This window comes from Hypanus sabinus, chromosome 12 (assembly GCF_030144855.1).
Source record: "Hypanus sabinus isolate sHypSab1 chromosome 12, sHypSab1.hap1, whole genome shotgun sequence".
In the NCBI taxonomy this organism is placed as follows: Eukaryota; Metazoa; Chordata; class Chondrichthyes; order Myliobatiformes; family Dasyatidae; genus Hypanus; species Hypanus sabinus.
This window is the reverse complement of record NC_082717.1, coordinates 9,886,477-9,903,698: the sequence shown is the minus strand read 5'-3', so window position 1 is coordinate 9,903,698 and position 17,222 is coordinate 9,886,477. Positions and strand designations below refer to the sequence as shown.

Genomic DNA, 17,222 nt, shown 5'->3' with positions numbered 1-17,222 from the left:
TAAACAGGGTGGACAGCCAGCACCTCTTCCCCAGGGCACCACTGCTCAGTACAAGAGGACATGGCTTTAAGGTAAGGGGAGGAAAATTCAAGGGGGATATTAGAGGAAGGTTTTTTACTCAGAGAGTGGTTGGTGCGTGGAATGCACTGCCTGAGTCAGTGGTGGAGGCAGATACACAAGTGAAGTTTAAGAGACTACTAGACAAGTATATGGAGGAATTTAAGGTGGGGGGGTGATATGGGAGGCAGGGTTTGAGGGTCGGCACAGCATTGTGGGGCGAAGGGCCTGTAATGTGCTGTACTATTCAATATATGTTCTATCAATCCACACCGACCCCATGACTTCCTCCTTTTCTGTAGCCATGACACTATCCCGGATGAGCAATGCCAGGTCCTCCGCCTCTTTTGCCTCCCTCCCTGTCCATCTAAAGCCTGGCACACTGAGCAGCCATTCCTGCCCAAGATATGAAAGTCTCAGCAATGGCCACAAGCTCATAGCTTCCACGTAATGATCCACCTTTTTCTGATACTCCTTGCATTAAAATAGACACATCTCAAACCATTGGTCTGAGTGCTCTTTACTCTGTCACCTACTTACCCTTCCTCACAAACTCCCTACAAGCTGGCTCTACTTGTGCGCCAAGTGCCCCATCCTTGCCTCTTCACTTCGGTTCCTATCCCCCAGCAAATCTAGTTTAAACCCTCCCCCACAGCTTATTTAGAATAAAGAAATACGACAGAATCAATGAAAAACTACACACATACAAAGACTGACAAACAACCGATATGAAAATAACAATAATAATAAAAATAAATAATATTGCAAACACGAGTTGTAGAGTCCCCGAAAGTGAATCCATATGTTGTGGAATTTGTACAGATTAAATTAGGCATGGGCAAACTACGGCCCGGGGGCCATATGCGGCCCATTAAGCTTTTTAATCCGGCCCGCAGAACTTGATGAAATTACATTAATAAACCTTGTTAACGTTTTTTCCCCCGCAATTCTGGCGTTTTCCCAATAGCTGACGCCCTCTATATACATTGACCTCTGTTGAGGTGCAGCGTATTACTCCACATTTGCGCTTTACTCTTTGTTCGGCTCGACCTATTTGTGTGAACAGGCGTTCAGCGTCATGAACATCAACAAAGCCAGCCACAGATCCAAGTTAACTGACCAACACCTCAGATCCATCCTGAGAATCGGCACAACAAAACTAAATCCAGACTTTGATGCGCTGGCTAAAAAGGGAGACCAACAACACTGTTCCCACTGAAATTAAAAATAAGTTTCTTTGTTGTGTTATGTAAAAAATGCATTTGAAAATATTTTTTTCAATAAGCCTTACATGTTACATGTCATTTCTGTTAAGTGATGGACATGAGTAGTGCGCAGGTGCACGTACGTTCTCAAAATAAAAAATGCGCTCCAGATCAAATAACGCGCTCCGCATACTGGCGCGCTGTCACTGTTCTGTCCTTGTGCTGGTCGTTGTTGAGTTTTGGCACAGGGGACAATTGAATAAGAAGGAGCAGGACAAGTAGACCTGCATCTCCTACCGTTTTTGAAATAAAGACAGTCAGGAGGAGAGTGATGATGATAATATCTTGAAGGATAACAGAATTTTCAGTGCTTTAAAATAATAACTGCTACTATTAAAAAAAGCTGTATTTTATTCATTTAATTTTCAGTGTTTTAAAAGTCATTTCAATAAATAGCTAAATACCATGGGACTTCAAAGACAGATATTTTGTTGCAATGCATTTGTTCATTTTCAATTGAAATTAAAGCACATGTTTTCTACATATCCCATGATATTTTATTTTCTCTTATGAGCTGTATTACTAAAACACTCCATCCATCTGCTCCTGGGCCAGCCCCCCTGTCAAATTTTAGAACCCTTTGTGGCCCACAAGTCAAAAAGTTTGCCCACCCCTGGATTAAATCATTGAGTTGTTGAGCTCAAGTGTGTTGAAAAAACAATAACAATGCAGATGAAGGTGTAAAAACTAATTTAGACCATCTAAATTCGCCTGTGTTTGACCCATATCCCTCTGCCATGTACCTGTCCAAATATCATTTAAATGTTATTAATGTATCTGCCTTAACCAATGGTCAGACAGTGAAACAGCAGACACAAAATACTCTGCAGATGCTGGGGTCAAAGCAACATGTGCACCATGCTGGAGGACTTACAACTCCAGCGTGTTGTAAGTCAAACAGTAGAACCACTTTGGATGGAGTTAAGATTAAAGATTGTTTAATGTCATTTCCAGTACACAAGTGTAAACGAAAATGAAATAACTGTTTCTTCGGATCTGATACAGCACAAAAAAACCCACAAAAGGCAAAGAACATAATAACAACAATAAAAACACAACAACTATAAATACTGTGGTGAGCATTTGGTCCATAATGACAGGAGAGGCAACTCCTTAATTCAACAACCGTTTTATTGTGATAGACACAAAACAGACCAGACGCCATAACCCGGAGAGTGAACCCAACCCATCTTACGCCGACGGGGGAGGTGACCATCACACCCTGGTTACAGTCAGGGTGACCCACAAATACACAAGCAAATAACTGCATAACCCAAGCTAAAATGTAACAGTAAACGAACTGGAACTTACCACCATAATCCCACAAAAGCATTTTAACACAAGAATAGTAAACAGTACTGGTCATTAGAAATGCAGGGGTGAGCTGTTGACCAGGCCCTCACCCAGAACGTCATAATACATAAGGTAGCTTATCTACTGAGATCGATTGTACAGTATGCCCATTAAAGAGGCGCTGGGCTGTACACAATGTAACTGACAGGAGATAATAAAGTAGTGGTGGAGTTAGTGGGCAGAGATGTTGAGCAGTCTTGCTGCTTGGGGAAAGTAACTATTTTTGAGTCTGCTGGTCCTGGTGTGAATACTATGTAACCTCTTCCCTGATGGGAGTGGGACAAACAGTCCATGGCAGATGGGTGGGATCCTTCATGATATTGTTGGCCCTTTTCTGGCACCTTTCTGTATATACAGATGTGTCCTTGATAGCAGGTTTAGCCTGTCTGTTGAAGGAGTGTACTGGGGTGTGGCCTCTGTCAAATGCAAACAGTAACGGAGCCACAGCTGAGAGCCGAGTGTCTGGTGAGTGAGCTGCCCCAGAATGGACACAAGCCTCTATCAAAATACCCTATACACCCCACACATCATATAAGGCAGTGATAATGAACCTGATTCCGATTCTCTTCTTTCTTCAGGGATGGAAAATATTCAACAGCGACAAGCTGCTGTGATTAAATGGAATGGCTCTAGCTGACCATAGCAGGATTGGCTGGGGGACTCCCATTTTGAAACCTGTCTGCTCTAAACTGATGCACTGCTTGTTCTGAAATAGTACATCTCACCTTAACTTAGCCTTTTGAATCCCATTAATAAACATTAAGCATTTAAGGGTCTCAATGCACTATTTTAAATCACTGTCCTCCTTTGTCTATGGTTTTCAAATGATGCCTGAACCTTCACCTGCATCAAATGCTGAGGCAATTTTCTAGGCTCTGATTCAACGTTCAAAAAGTTCAGCGTAAATTTATTATCGGAGTACCTACAGTGATGGTAGAAAGTTTGTGAACCCTGTAGAATTTTCTTTATTTCTGCATAAATACTGTGATCAGATCTTCACACAAGCCTAAAACTAGATAAAGAGCATTCAATTAAATCAATAACACAAAAATTTTAGCTAAAAATTGATAAAAATTATCCAATATTACATTTATCTGTTGTACCCTTGTATGTGAACCTTTGCTTTTGGTAACTGGTGTGACCCCCCCCCCCCACCTCTTATACAGCAATAAATTCAACCAAAAGATTCCAGTAACCATCCATCAGTCCTGCATATCGGCTTGGAGGTATTTTAGGCCATTACAAAACTGCTTTAACTCTGGGATGTTGGTGGGCTTGCTCGCATGAACTGCTTGCTCCATCCCTCCACAACATTTCTATAGGAATAAGGACAGACTTTGACTCGGCCATTACAAAATCCAAATTTTCTTTTCTTTTGTATGAGGCATTACCCCAGAGGTTCACATACTTTTTCCACAAATACATGTAATATTGAAGTATTTTTCTCAATAAATAAATGAACAAGTATAACATTTTGTATTATTTACTTAATTGGGTTGTCTTTATCTTACATGAAGAACTGATCACATTTTAGGTCATATCTGTGCAAAGATAGAGAAAATTCTACAGGGTTCACAAACTTTCTAGTATCACTGTACATCACCATAGGTAACACACACAAAATGCTTGAGAAACTCAGCAGGTCAGGTAACATCTATGGAGACAAATAAGCAGTTGACATTTCAAGCTGAGACCCTTCTTGGAGACTGGAGCGGAAGAGGCAAGATGCCAGAATAAGGAGAAGGTGGTGGAGGACAGGAAGGAGTACAAGCTAGAAGAGGTGCAAGTCTAGGTGAACACACAGTCAAAGAGTTGGAGGGCAGTAGAGATCACCAGGGATGGGGGGAGCAGTGAGAGAGGATCTCCCTAAACTCCTGTTGAAGAGAAGATTTAAACTTCTTCAAGGTAACCATCTCTTGAAGAAACTTTGCAGTGGAGCAGCAAGTCATAAACACAAGAGATTCAACAGATGCTGGAAGTCCAGAGAAATACACCCAAAATGCTGGATAATCTCAGCAGGTCAGGCAGCACTTATGGAAATGAATAAACAGTTGACATTTCGGGCTGAGACCCTTCTGCAGGACTGGAAAGGAAGTGGGAATAAGGTGGGGGTGAGATGAAGGAGCACAAGCTAGAAGATGTGATATGTCACCATATACTACATTAAGAGTCATTATCCTGCACGCATTCACAGTAAAACAAAAAAAAACAACAGAATCAAAGACAACACAAAGTCTGACAAACAACCGATTCATAAAAGGAGACAAACTGTATAAATATAACAATAATACTACCAACAACAATAAAAAAATATATATATAAATAAATAATAGCAAGAACATGAGTTGTGGTTGGCATCATCTGGATAGATCATAAAACCATCTTTTTCTCTTCTTTTATGTCTTATATATTTATTTCTCGTTTTGAATTGGATTCTGGAACTGTTAGAGCCCGTGTTTTGTTGTTTGGAGATTGCTTGGGAGCTTCAGCGCTCCGCAGTGTCCGAGGGGATTTCGGAAGGCAGAGGTAGCATGAGCGAACCTAGTGGTGAGAAGGCTGTAGGATGACGCACGAGCTGATGTTCAACTCCATTTAATTGATTTTAGCTTCCATTGTTCACCAATTAAAGTGACTAGGGAGGCTGAAACGTCAAGGTGAGTATGGAAGTTTGGAAGTCGTTTGGGCATATTCCGGCGCTCTGCAGTCTCTGAGAGGATTCTGGGAGGCAGAGACAGCATGAGGGAACCTCCTAGTGAGCAGGCGGCAGGAAGGGGAGCAAGGCGATGTTTGGTTCCACTTCACCAATTAGAACTCCTCCCATTGTTCGCTGATTCATGCAACGGGGAAGAATGAAGCATCGAAGCGAATGCAGACCAAGAGCACTGGCTGCCCGTCTATTAATCGATACCGGAGAGGGGAGAGCCTGCTGCTGCACCGGGAGAGTGTTACCCAGGCCTTTTCTGTGTTTCAGTTATAGACTTTGGACTAAAGACTTTATTTTTCAGTCTATAGTTTTTATATTCAGTGCTTTTTTGCCTATCGTCTCGTCTGTTTTTGTGTGGGGGAGGAGGATTTGGGAGTCGATGTGCCTGATTCGTTTTGATTTTTTTTTTGTGCGGGAGGATTTACTTATTTTGCTTTTATTCTTTCTTTTTACTGGGAGGCGGGATGGATGTTGCTTCCTTGTGGCAGCACCTCATGTAAGTGTTCTCAATGGTATCACTGTTTCTGTCAACACCTAACTAACCTCCGGTCAGTCATTCTGTGGAATGCCAGCCATATGATGAACAGAAGCAAATGGGTATAATTTGATAGTACTTCAAGAGATAGGGTGAAGAAGGGACCAAGGTTGAAAATTAAACATTACAAGATACTCAACTTTTTGGAAGGATTGGTAAAATGGAAAGGAAATGGAAACTAACACACGCAAAACACTGGAGGAACTCAGCAGGTCAGGCAGCATGTACGCAAAGAAATAAGCATTTGATGATTTTGGCCAAAATGTTGATTGTTTCCATAGATGTTTTTGTGTCACTCAGGATTTTCAGCATTTGCAGAATCTCTTGTATTTGAGAAAGAGGAAAGGTAATCATTAACAATTGAGACAGTAAAGGAAAAGCATTTCAGATCAATCAGAATTATACAGTAAGGACACAGGTCTTTTGGCCCAACCAGTTGATGTCAACCAAGATGCCAATCTAAGCTAATCCTCTTTACCGGAACTGGACCCATATCCCTCTAAACTAATCATTCTTAACTGGGGGTCCATGGAGAGTTTCCTGGAGGTCCATGAACTTTGATGGGAAAAAGTTTATACCCTTATTTTTACAAATCTCTACTGAAATTTAGAATTTCCTTTAATTATGAATGTAGGCAACAAAGCACAGTAGTATTAGCAGTACCTGTGACTTTGTTATCGATAGAAATCACAGATATTTTCATAACACATCACAGTGGTTACAAATATCTCACCCCTATCATTTACAGCAAAATATTGTTTCTGTTCTTTTTCAGGCTAAGCACCAATATCCTTTAAAATTTTAACTTGGCTACTTTTAAATGCCCAGTCTTATTATTTAATGTATTAATAAAGAAGCACATATATTACTAATCACATATTAGTTTTAATATATTTTGTTAATTGTATTTTAATCTAATATGCCCATCGCCTATCTTTGGTACCTATCCCCTTTTTCTTTTTTCCATAGCCCTCTGTCCTCTCCTATGGATCCCTGCCTCCCACCCCTTCTTCAGCCCTGTATATCTTTCATCAACCAACTTCCCAGCTCTTAACTTCACCTCCCTCCTCCCAGTTTCACCCATCACCTGGTGTTTCTTCCTCCCCTCCCCCCAACTTCTAACTCTGACTCTTCATCTTTTTTCGTCCAGTCCTGCTGAAGGGTCTCGGCCTGAAACGTCACATTGTACTTTTATTCATAGATGCTGCCTGGCCAGCATTTTGTGCGTGCTGCTTGGATTTCCATCAGCTGCAGATCTTCTCTGTTTTCAATTTAATCAGTTGATTTTATAATCCTATGCATTTTATTTTATATATTTAAATACATTATTCTGAGAAGGGGTCCATAGGCTTCACTGGACTGACAAAGAGGTCCATGGCATAAAAAAGGTTCAGGATCCCTGGTCTAAACCTTTCCTATCTATGTATCTGTCAAGATTCAAAACTGCTTAATGTCATTTCCAGCATACAGGTGCAAAGGGGAATAAAATAATTGTTAATCTGCATCTTATGCAGCACAAAAATGAACACAATAATAATAATAATAATATTAAAAACACAATAAATACATCAGGTAGCTTATATCAATAGATTGCTGTATGCCCAGCATGTCACACTAGGTACAGGAATTTCTGTATTGATAGAAAATGATAAAGTAGTGGTAGGTTGAGGGTGTGAGGGGTGGGTTAATTGGATTAATGGTCAAGTTGTTGATCAGTCGTACTGCCTAGGGAAAGTAACTGTTTTTAGGTCTGGTGGTTCTGGCGTGGATGCTACGTAGCCTCTTCCTTGATGTGAGTGGGACGAACAGTCCATGAGCAGGTTGGGTAGGATTCTTCATGTTACTGACCCTGTTCAGGCTCATTTCTGTATATATGTACTTGATTATGGGTAGGCTAGTGCCGATGATGAATTTCACATGTTAATATACCTGTTTCAACCATGGGTCAGACAATAAAGAAGCAGAAACATTTTAGAGAGAGTTAAGAAATGGCAGCAGTTAGAAAATACTTCAGACAGATCAGGAGAATGGGCAAAGAAGTGGCAGATGGAATACAATGTCAGGAAGTGCATAGCAGTGCACTTTGGAAGGAGGGAAAAAAAGCATACACTATTTTCAAGACGGAGAGAAAATTTGAAAATCCGAGGTGCAAAGTGCCTTGTGAGTCCTTTTGCAGGATTCTCTAAAAGTTAACTTGCAGGTTGAGTTGGTGGTGAGGAATGGAAATGCTATGTTAGCATTTATTTTGAAAGGATATAATATTAAAATAAGGATGTAATGCTGAGGTTTATAAGGTTCTGGTGAGGCGTCACTTGGAGTATTGTGAGCAGATTTGGGCCCCTTATCCTAGAAAGGATGTACTGACATCGGAGAAGATTCAAAGGAGGCTCACCAAAATGATTCTGGGAATGAAAGGCTCATCATGTGAGGAGTGTTTGATTGTTTTGGGCCTGTACTCACTGGAATTCAAGAATGAGAGGAAATCTCATTGTAACGTATCAAATGTTGAAGGGGATAGATAAGAGTGGCTGTAGAAAGGATGTTTCCTATAATGGGAAAGTCTTGGACTAGAGGGACATCCTTTCAGAATGGAGACGAGGAGGAATTCCTTTAGCCCGAGAGTGGCGAAATCTGTGGAATTCTTTGCCACAGGCAACTGTGGAGGCTGGGAGATTGGGTGTATTTAAGGCAGTGGTTGACAGGTACTTGATTAATCAAGGTGTGAAAGGTTATGGGGACAAAGCAGGAGAATGGGTTTGAGAGAGAAATGGATTAGAAGTGATGAAATGGCAGAACAGACAATGAGTTGAATGGCCTAATTCTGTTCCTATGTCGATGATCGCGTAGGAGTGTCTTTCACCAAGCTGTTGGTTATATGCTAAAACTGATCTAGGTCAGAGTTTGTTGCGGAAAGTACCTCAGAAATAATTTATGTCTAGTTTGACACCCTGAGCCAATAGGCTGGTCCTGGACTTATTTCCACTTGGCATAATTTACCTATTACTATTTATGGTTTTATATTGATATATTTCTACACTATTCTTGGTTGGTGCAACTGTAACGAAACCCAATTTCCCTCGGGATCGATAAAGTATGTCTGTCTACTTAAACTGACTACAGTACTGAGCAAATGTCTCAGGCTCTACATAATGTGCCTAAGACTTTTGCACAGTACTGTATGTGCTGCCACAAAATAACACAGTTCACAACATATGCCAGTGGTATTGAACCTAATTCTGAACACAGCTGCAGGTGCACTGGGGGCAGTCCGCGAGAGTCGTAACACAGTCAGTTGCCAACAAGTCTGCCCACAATTTTCAGCAGTAACACAGAACACAACAAAACAGAGCCTACCAGGCGATAAAGCAGTGACAGCAAAACAAGCCAAGTTCCTCCCTTCCACCCACCCACAGTCCTCTAACCTCAGGACAGGCCACCTTTGGCCTCCAGCAGGCTTGTGAATTCGCAGACAAAATATGTAAGCAATGAATGAGACTATTAGCTGATAATCAATTTCAGTGATGGCGATTGAGAGATGACTCATGACTGGGAGAAATTCCTGATCATATTCAATAAAGGCTGTGATTGAGGAGATATTTTCTCTTGGGTGGTGGTGTTTTGTCTCCAACTGAAAGAGAGGAAAGATAGAAAGAAGACACCTTTGATGAGGGGTTGGATAAACTAGGGTTGTTTTCTCTGGAACGGAGGAGGCTGAGAGGAGATCTGATAGAGGTTTATAAGATTATGTAAGGCATAGAATATACAACGTTGAATTGTCTACTACCAGAGGACATGCACCACCACTAAGACTCCACATCATCGCCGAAGCTTCTTTTCCTGTAGCTATCCACCTTCTCAACAAAACTCACACAGGTGTAATACCCTAACTGTCCCTGCACAACATCTGTAAGATGGTCTTTCCTGCTCTCCTTGTTCTGTTGGTAATTATTGTGTCTGTTCATATCTTCACATTTATTTATTGATGTTTGTACATGTGACCATTCTGCTAATTGTTGATTGTTCATGGCTGTTTGCATTATTGTCTTGTAAATTGTTGGCTGCTATTGTATTGTCTGCTATATTGTCCTGTGTTCTGTGCTTAGCACCATGTTACAGTCATTTCTGGGCTGTTTCACACACTGGTAGTAAAGCGATTCTGATTTAAGGGAGGGGATAATTTTAAAGGTGATGTTAGAGGCAAAGATTATTTTACAGAGAGAGTTGGGTACCTGGAATACACTGCCTGTGGTGGTGGTAGAGACAGATACTGCATATTAGGTACTTTTAAGATGAGCTCAGCCAGGCACATGAATGTGAGGAAAATGGAGAAGTATGGTCATTATATAGGCATGAGTTTAGTTGGCCTTTTGATTGCTAATTTATTTGGCTCAGCTAAACATCGTAGGCCAAAGGGCCAGTGCTATATTGTGTGGCATGCTCTCAATACGGAATTGGAGTGTTACACTAGATTTCATACTCAGGATTTCAATTCACTATCTTTGGTTTAGAAGAATGCCTGTAAATACTTAGAAAAACACTTTCTCACCGTACTCAATGCCTGCTCCATCCAGCTCTGCTGTTCTTCTTGACTGGGCACGCAAAACTCTTTCTTATTGACATCCTCTCTGTTGTCGTGAATCCCTCGGGCCTCCGCACTAAGCTCCACACTTCCAACCCCTTTCTCACCGGTACCTCCTGTTGCTTGAATCCCAACCTCACCTTTATTAGGGGTCCTGATCCTGACCTCACGGGTATGTCCTTCCCCTCCTTCTGCCCTCCCCTTACAGGGACCTCCTTTCACCCCAGCTTCACTGGGACCACTGCTACCACCTCTTCCTCCTCGTCTTCTTCTCCCAACCTCACAAGAACCTTTGCAGCCTCCTCCGACCTCACAGAGTCCTCGTTCTCCTTCTCCCCTTCCTCCTCCTCGTTCAAACTTACAGGGATGCTTTCCCCCTCCTCCTACGACTTCAGAGGGCTTCTCTCCTCCTCGTTGTTCAACCTCATGGAGACATCTTCCTCCATCTCCCCCAAATTGATAGGGCCCTTTTCTTCTTTCTCCTTCTCCTCCAATCCCACAGGAACCGTCTCCTCCTCGTTCTCCCCCAAACTCACAGTAAACTTTCCCCGCTCCCCTCTCTCCTTCACCACCCAGAACTTCCATGCGATAAGCACCAGAAAACGGAAATCATTGGCTTCGCCCGGACAGATACGAACGGACTTTCCTGTAGAGGAATATCACCCCTCGTGGAATGATTAGAGGGTCCTGAGCCGTAAATTTCAAAGAAGTATGAATCAACAGTCTTCACTCTGTGGTGAAAACTCAATGCGTTAGTTATATCCCTGCTGTTAAATGGGTGACTTGGATGTGGAACGATTGTAAGAGAATGCAGTTGTGGGGGCCGATATTTTAGTGGGACGCAGGAAAACAAGGAGCCGGATCCCTTCTCAAATTGGAGATTAATCCGAATTAAAGGGATAAATCCGGTGGAAGTGATCTGAAGCCAACGCTTTGATGTGTCAGATAGAAAGCCGTGACAATAGCTGAGATTAATTAGCGCTGCCTGAGTTAGACCCGGATCCGGATCTTCGATCTGCGGCGAAACCCGGAGCGCGGGCGCCAGATCGGGATCCGGAGCGCGGGGTGCACGCGGATCAGGATCGGGAACGCGCGGCGCCGGCGGGCGGGCGCCAGTGTCAGTGCACCCCGTTCCCTCATCTACCCCTCCCGGAGCCAGGACTGAACCACCCCCCCCTCCAACTACCACCACCCCTAGGGACCGGGCCGGCCTCGGACCTCTGCGCTGCTCCCGGCTGCAGCATGCTGCACTCGGCCTGGGCCTTCGTCAAGCGGCACCGCAGGAAATTCCTGTTCACTGGAGCCCTGATCGGAGGTAAAAATCAGGGAATACAGATTGTGTGTGTGTGTGGTGGGGGAAGGGGAGTGGTGGAAAAAGTATGGAGTTGAGACATGGGGGTGAAGTGAAAATAGATTGGGGAGAGAAGGGTGGGTGTTGGGAGAGAGTATAGTGGGGGGGAAGGGTGGGTGTGGGGGAGAGTATGGTAGGGGAGAAGGGTGGGTGTGGGGGAGTGTATAGTGGGGGGGAAGGGTGGGTGTGGGGGAGAGTATGGTAGGGGAGAAGGGTGGGTGTGGGGGAGTGTAAGGGGACAGAGGGGAACGTAGGGGAGGGAGTGGGGGAAGAAGGGAGGGGGACAGTGGGGGTGAGGCGGATGTGGAAGAAGTGAGTGCCTGGAAGGGAGGTTAAGAGGAGAGTGAGGGGAGAGGGTGGGGGAGTAAGGGGAAATGGGTGGGTGGGGGAGAGAGCATGGGGAAAAGTGTGGGGGAGAGTAGGTGAGAAGAGGCAGTGAGGAACAGATAATGGGGGAGAAGGGTGGAAGGGTAGAAACAGTGGGGAGAGAGAGGGAACAGGGAGCAAAGGTACACAACATTATTGTTTTTATTTAGTGGGATTTAATACAGACAAGTGTTAGAGAAGTCCTCCCCTCACTTTGGGAGGACAAACCAGGGTAGGAGCACTGAAGAATGTATTCGAACAAGGAAATCTGGCAATACCGATTCATAGTTCCTTGAATGTGGTCTCACAGGTAGATAATTATAATAATAAGTACTTTATTGATTCTGAATGGGAAATTCTTTCGGTCCAGTAACAACATTTAAAAACATACATAGCAGTCTGCAGACTTAATTAATAATGAAGTACATAAAGGGTCATAAAGAGAGCTTTTGGCACATATACCTGCATAAACCAGCGTATTGAGTCCAGGAGTTGGGATATAATGTTGAAGTTTTATAAGACATTGGTGAGGCCAAATCTGTTGTATTGTGTGTCATTCTGGTCATGTACTTACAGGAAAAAGTATCAATAAAATTGAAAGTGTACAAAGAAAATTTACAAAGATATTGTCAGGAGTTGAGGACCTGAGTTTGGGAAAGGTTGAATAGGTTCGGACTTTATTCATACAGCACGGGAGAATGAGGAGAGATTTGTAAGAGGTTTACAAAATTATGAGTATAGATAGGGTAAATGCAAGGCGGCTTTTTCCACTGAGCTCGGGTGAGCTCATCGATTAAGAGCGAAAGCTGAAATGAGTAAGGGAATCTGAGAGGATCTTCTTCACTCAGAGGATGTTAATAGTGTGGAATGAGCTGCCAGCAGAAGTGATAGATATGGGTTTGATTGCAACATTTCAGAGAAATTGGAATATGTACTATACATAGATAGGAGGGATAGGGAGGGCTATGGTCCGAGTGCAGTTTGATAGGACTAGGCAGAGTAACAGTTTGGCATATACTAGTTGGGCTGTTTATGTGCCATGACTATTACAACTTTTAAGAGCTTTGTTTTCCCTCTTAGGTGCATACCTGTTGGGGAAATATGCACAAAAGAAGCTCCGAGACCTTCAAGAGCGAGAAGCGGCAGAGTACATTGCACAAGCACGGCGACAGTACCACTTTGAGAGTAACCAGCGAACCTGCAACATGACAGGTAAAACCTTCTCCGTCACTGCTGTGTAATTTTGTCTCTTGGCCTGAAGGAACCTGCTGTGAACTTGGCACTCAGAGTGCCTGTGCAATTATTTGTGATAAATATTGCAGCAATCCTGTGCTGCAGTATTGATCTCCTGGGTGTGTGCTTACAAAGTGTGTCAAAAAGTTGAAGTTTGAGCCCAAATAATGTCAACTGGATATATAGCATGTTAGGATGAGAATCTGGTTTATTATCACGGGCAAGTGTCATAAAATTTGTTAACCATTGGTTGTGCTGGGAAATGGTAAGCTTTTGCTGTGAAGGCATGTCTCTGTGTTGATCTCTTACACATTATGGTTGATGAGTATTGATCCATTTTTTTGTGCCAACTATCAAAGAAATACCTACCTCAGTCCCACACCATCACTCAGGCTCGTAAATTTGTCACAGCCCCCACTTCCTGTATTTTAACCTCTCCTCACTCTTCTCATTTCATCTTCTCTATGGAGAAGAAGTCATTACATTGCCTGTGGGGAGTGATGTATTTCAAAAAGGCATCTTGTTCTTGAGAACAGGTAGAGATGGACAGTTAAAGTTAATGTTTCTAGTTCTGCCTGTATCTCACAACAAATGCCTGTGCCATGTGCCAGTGAGGGTAGAAACAAGATGATTTGGCAGAGTAATGACTGCCTGAGAATATGATGCAGGGGGCAGGGCTTCAGGTACTCTTGGGATCTCTTCTGGGGGAGGTGTGACCTGTACAAAAGAGATTGGTTGCACCTGAACCAATATTCTTGTGAGCAGGTTTGTGAGGGTTGTTGGGGAGGGTTTAAACTAATTTGGCAGTAGGAAAGGGGCTCCGAATAGGACAGATGGTAAAAAAGTAAAGCGGATAATAGAACAAAATTGCACCCAGCTGGGTGAGTATCGGTGCATTAGGGATGCAGAATAAAAAAAGGTAGCAAATACAGGCATTGTGTATCAAAGCATGGAGTATACGAAATAAGGTAGATGATCTTGTTGCACTATTACAGTTTGTCACTAAATCGTGGCTGAAGAATGGTTGTAGTTGGGAGCTAAATATTCAAGTTATACATTGTATCGGAGGAATATGAAGGTAGGCAGTGGAGGTGCTGTGGCTCTGCTGGAAAAGAAAGCCATCAGATCATTAGATATTGAATCTTTGTGGGTTCAGTTAAGAAACTGCAAGTGTAAAAGAATCCTAATTGCAGCTATGTACAAGTCTCCCAACAGTAGTTGGGATGTGGACCACAGATTTCAACGAGAAATAGTAAAGACGTGTCAAAAGAGCAATGTTATGACGGCCATGGGAGATTTAACTTGCAGGTCGATTGGGAAAGTCAGGTTGGTAATGGATCCCAAGAGAGTGAGTCTGTTGAATGTCTAAGAAATGGCTTTTTAGAGCAGTTTGTCATTGAGCCTACTTGGGGATCAGCTATACTTAATTGGATGTTTTGTAATGAACTGGAGGCAGTTAGGGAGCATAAGATAAAGGAACCCTTGGGAGTCAGTGATCACAATATGATTGAGTTCAACTTGAAATTTGATAAAGAAAAAGTAAATTATGCCATTTCAGTGGAATAAAGGAAGTTACAGTGGTATGAGAGAGGTTTCCCAAAGTAGATTGGAAAGAGATGCTGACAGGGATGACAGCAGAGCAGCAGTTGTGTAAGTTTCTGGGAAAAATTAAGAAGGTACAAGGTAGATGTATTCCAAAAATGAAGAAATAGTCAAATGGCAAAATAGTACAACTGTGGCTGACAAGAGAAGTCAAAGCTAGTGTAAAAACAACAAAGAAGGCATACAACAAAGCAAAGTTAGCAGGAAGATAGAGGATTGAGAAACTTTTTAAAACCTACAGAGAGTAACTAAAAGAATCATTAGGAGGGAAAAAATGAAATATAAAAGCAAGCTAGCAAACTATATCAAAGTGGATAGCAAAAGCTTTTTCAGGTGTGTATTTTGTAAAAAGATGAAAGTGGATATAGGACAGCTAGAAAATGAGGCCAGAGAGATAATAATGGGGGACAAGGAGATGGCAGATGAACTAAGTGAATATTTTGCATCATTCTTTACTGTGGAGGACACTAGCAATGTGCCAGATGTTGACTAGTGTGAGGGAAGAGAAGTGAATGCTGTTACTGTTACAAGGGCGAAGGTACTCAAAAGGCTGAAAGACCTAAGGGTATGTAAGTCACTTGGACCAGATGAACTGCCGAAAGGGTTCTGAAAGATGTAGTGATAGAGATTGTAGAGACATTAGTAATGATCTTACAAAAATCATTGATCTCTGGCATGGTACCATAGAAATAGAAGACTGCAAATGTCACCCCAATCTTTGAGACTAGAGGAAGCAGCAGAAAGAAAATTATAGAGCAGGTGGCCTGACCTCAGTGGTTGGGAAGATGTTGGAGTCAATTGTTAAAGATGAGGTTATGGAGTACGTACTTGGTGACACCGGACAAGATAGGACAAAGTCAGTATGGTTTCCTTAAGGGAAAATCTTGCGTGACAAACCTTTTGGAATTCTTTGAGGAGATTTCAAGTAGGATGGATAAAGGAGATGCAGTGGATGTTATATATTTGGACTTTCAGAAGGCCATTGACAAGGTGCTATATATGAGGCTGATTACCAAGTTAAGAGCCCATAGTATTACAGGAAAGCTACTGGCATGGTTAAAGCATTGTCTGATTGGTAGGAGGCAGCAAGTGGGAATAAATGGATCCTTTTCTGGTTGGCTGCCTGTGATTAGTGGTGTTCTGCAGGGGTGGGTGTTCGGACCACTTCTTGTTATGCTGTATGTCTATGATTTAGATAATGGAATAGATGGCTTTGTTGCCAAGTTTGCAAATGATACGAAGATTAGTGGAGGGGCAGGTAGTGTTGAGAGAAACAGATGCAGAAGAACTTAGGTTAGGAGAATGGGCAAGAAAGTGGCAAATGAAATACAATGCTGAAAAATGCATGGTCATGCACTTATGGTAGTAGAAATAAAATGCAGACTATTTTCTAAACTGGAAGAAAATCCAAAAATCTGAGATTCAAACCGACTTGGGAGTCTTCATGCAGGGCACCCTGAAGATTGCAAATCTAATATTAGCATTCATTTCAAGAGGTCTAGAATACAAGAGCAAGGATGCGATGCTGAGGCTTTATGAGGCACTGGTGAGGTCTCATCTTGAGTATTGTGAACAGTTTTGGGTTCCTCAACTAAGAAAAGATGTGCTGACTTTGGAAAGGGTTCAGAAGAGGTTCACAAGGATGATTCTGGGAATGAAAGGGTTATCATACGAGAAATGTTTGATGGCTCTGGATCTGTTCTCACTGGAATTTGGAAGCATGAGGGGAAATCTCACTGAGATTTTTCAAACGTTGAAAGGCCTAGACCGGGGGTCGGCAACCCGCGGCTCCGGAGCCACATGTGGCTCTTTTACGTCTGTGCTGCGGCTCCCTGTTACTTTGGGAAATAATTGGTTGTGGCGACCCTTTTCCTGGCACATCCGAACCGACTCACAATTAGATAGCCTACGGGGGTTTGCGAGCACAGAGCTTTGGAACCTCTGCGCCATGGGGGGCAGGTTGAGGGAGGCTTAAAAGTGAGGCTGAAGATTTCGAATAAGGTTTTTTCCTTCGACTGCAGTTACCGACTCCGTGTCGTAATTTTAGCGCTGCGTGTAGCACACCGCTACATGGTCAGTATTTAATTAAAATGTATTTTATGTTAGTTTGTTAGTTTTTGAAATGTAAATCTAAATTTGAAGATTATGGTGATCTTGTACAATCTAATTAAGACGTT

At 42.6% G+C, this 17,222-nt stretch overlaps 2 protein-coding genes across 3 annotated transcripts in view; one reads left to right on the top strand and one right to left on the bottom strand.

Annotated features, from left to right (window-relative positions):
• adat2 (adenosine deaminase tRNA specific 2) overlaps positions 1 to 11,607 on the bottom strand; it is a 72,603-nt gene extending 60,996 nt beyond the window's left edge. For both annotated transcript variants that reach the window (XM_059985528.1, XM_059985527.1), the window contains exon 1: positions 10,461 to 11,607. In XM_059985528.1, the coding sequence (XP_059841511.1) occupies positions 10,461 to 11,078 (618 nt within the window). In that variant the 5' untranslated portion in view covers positions 11,079 to 11,607. The remainder of the gene's footprint in view (positions 1 to 10,460) is intronic.
• Positions 11,488 to 17,222, top strand: part of pex3 (peroxisomal biogenesis factor 3) — a 56,725-nt gene continuing 50,990 nt past the window's right edge. The window contains exons 1-2 of the mRNA XM_059985529.1: positions 11,488 to 11,808; positions 13,291 to 13,422. Coding sequence (XP_059841512.1) covers positions 11,736 to 11,808; positions 13,291 to 13,422 — 205 coding nt within the window. The 5' untranslated portion in view covers positions 11,488 to 11,735. The remainder of the gene's footprint in view (positions 11,809 to 13,290; positions 13,423 to 17,222) is intronic.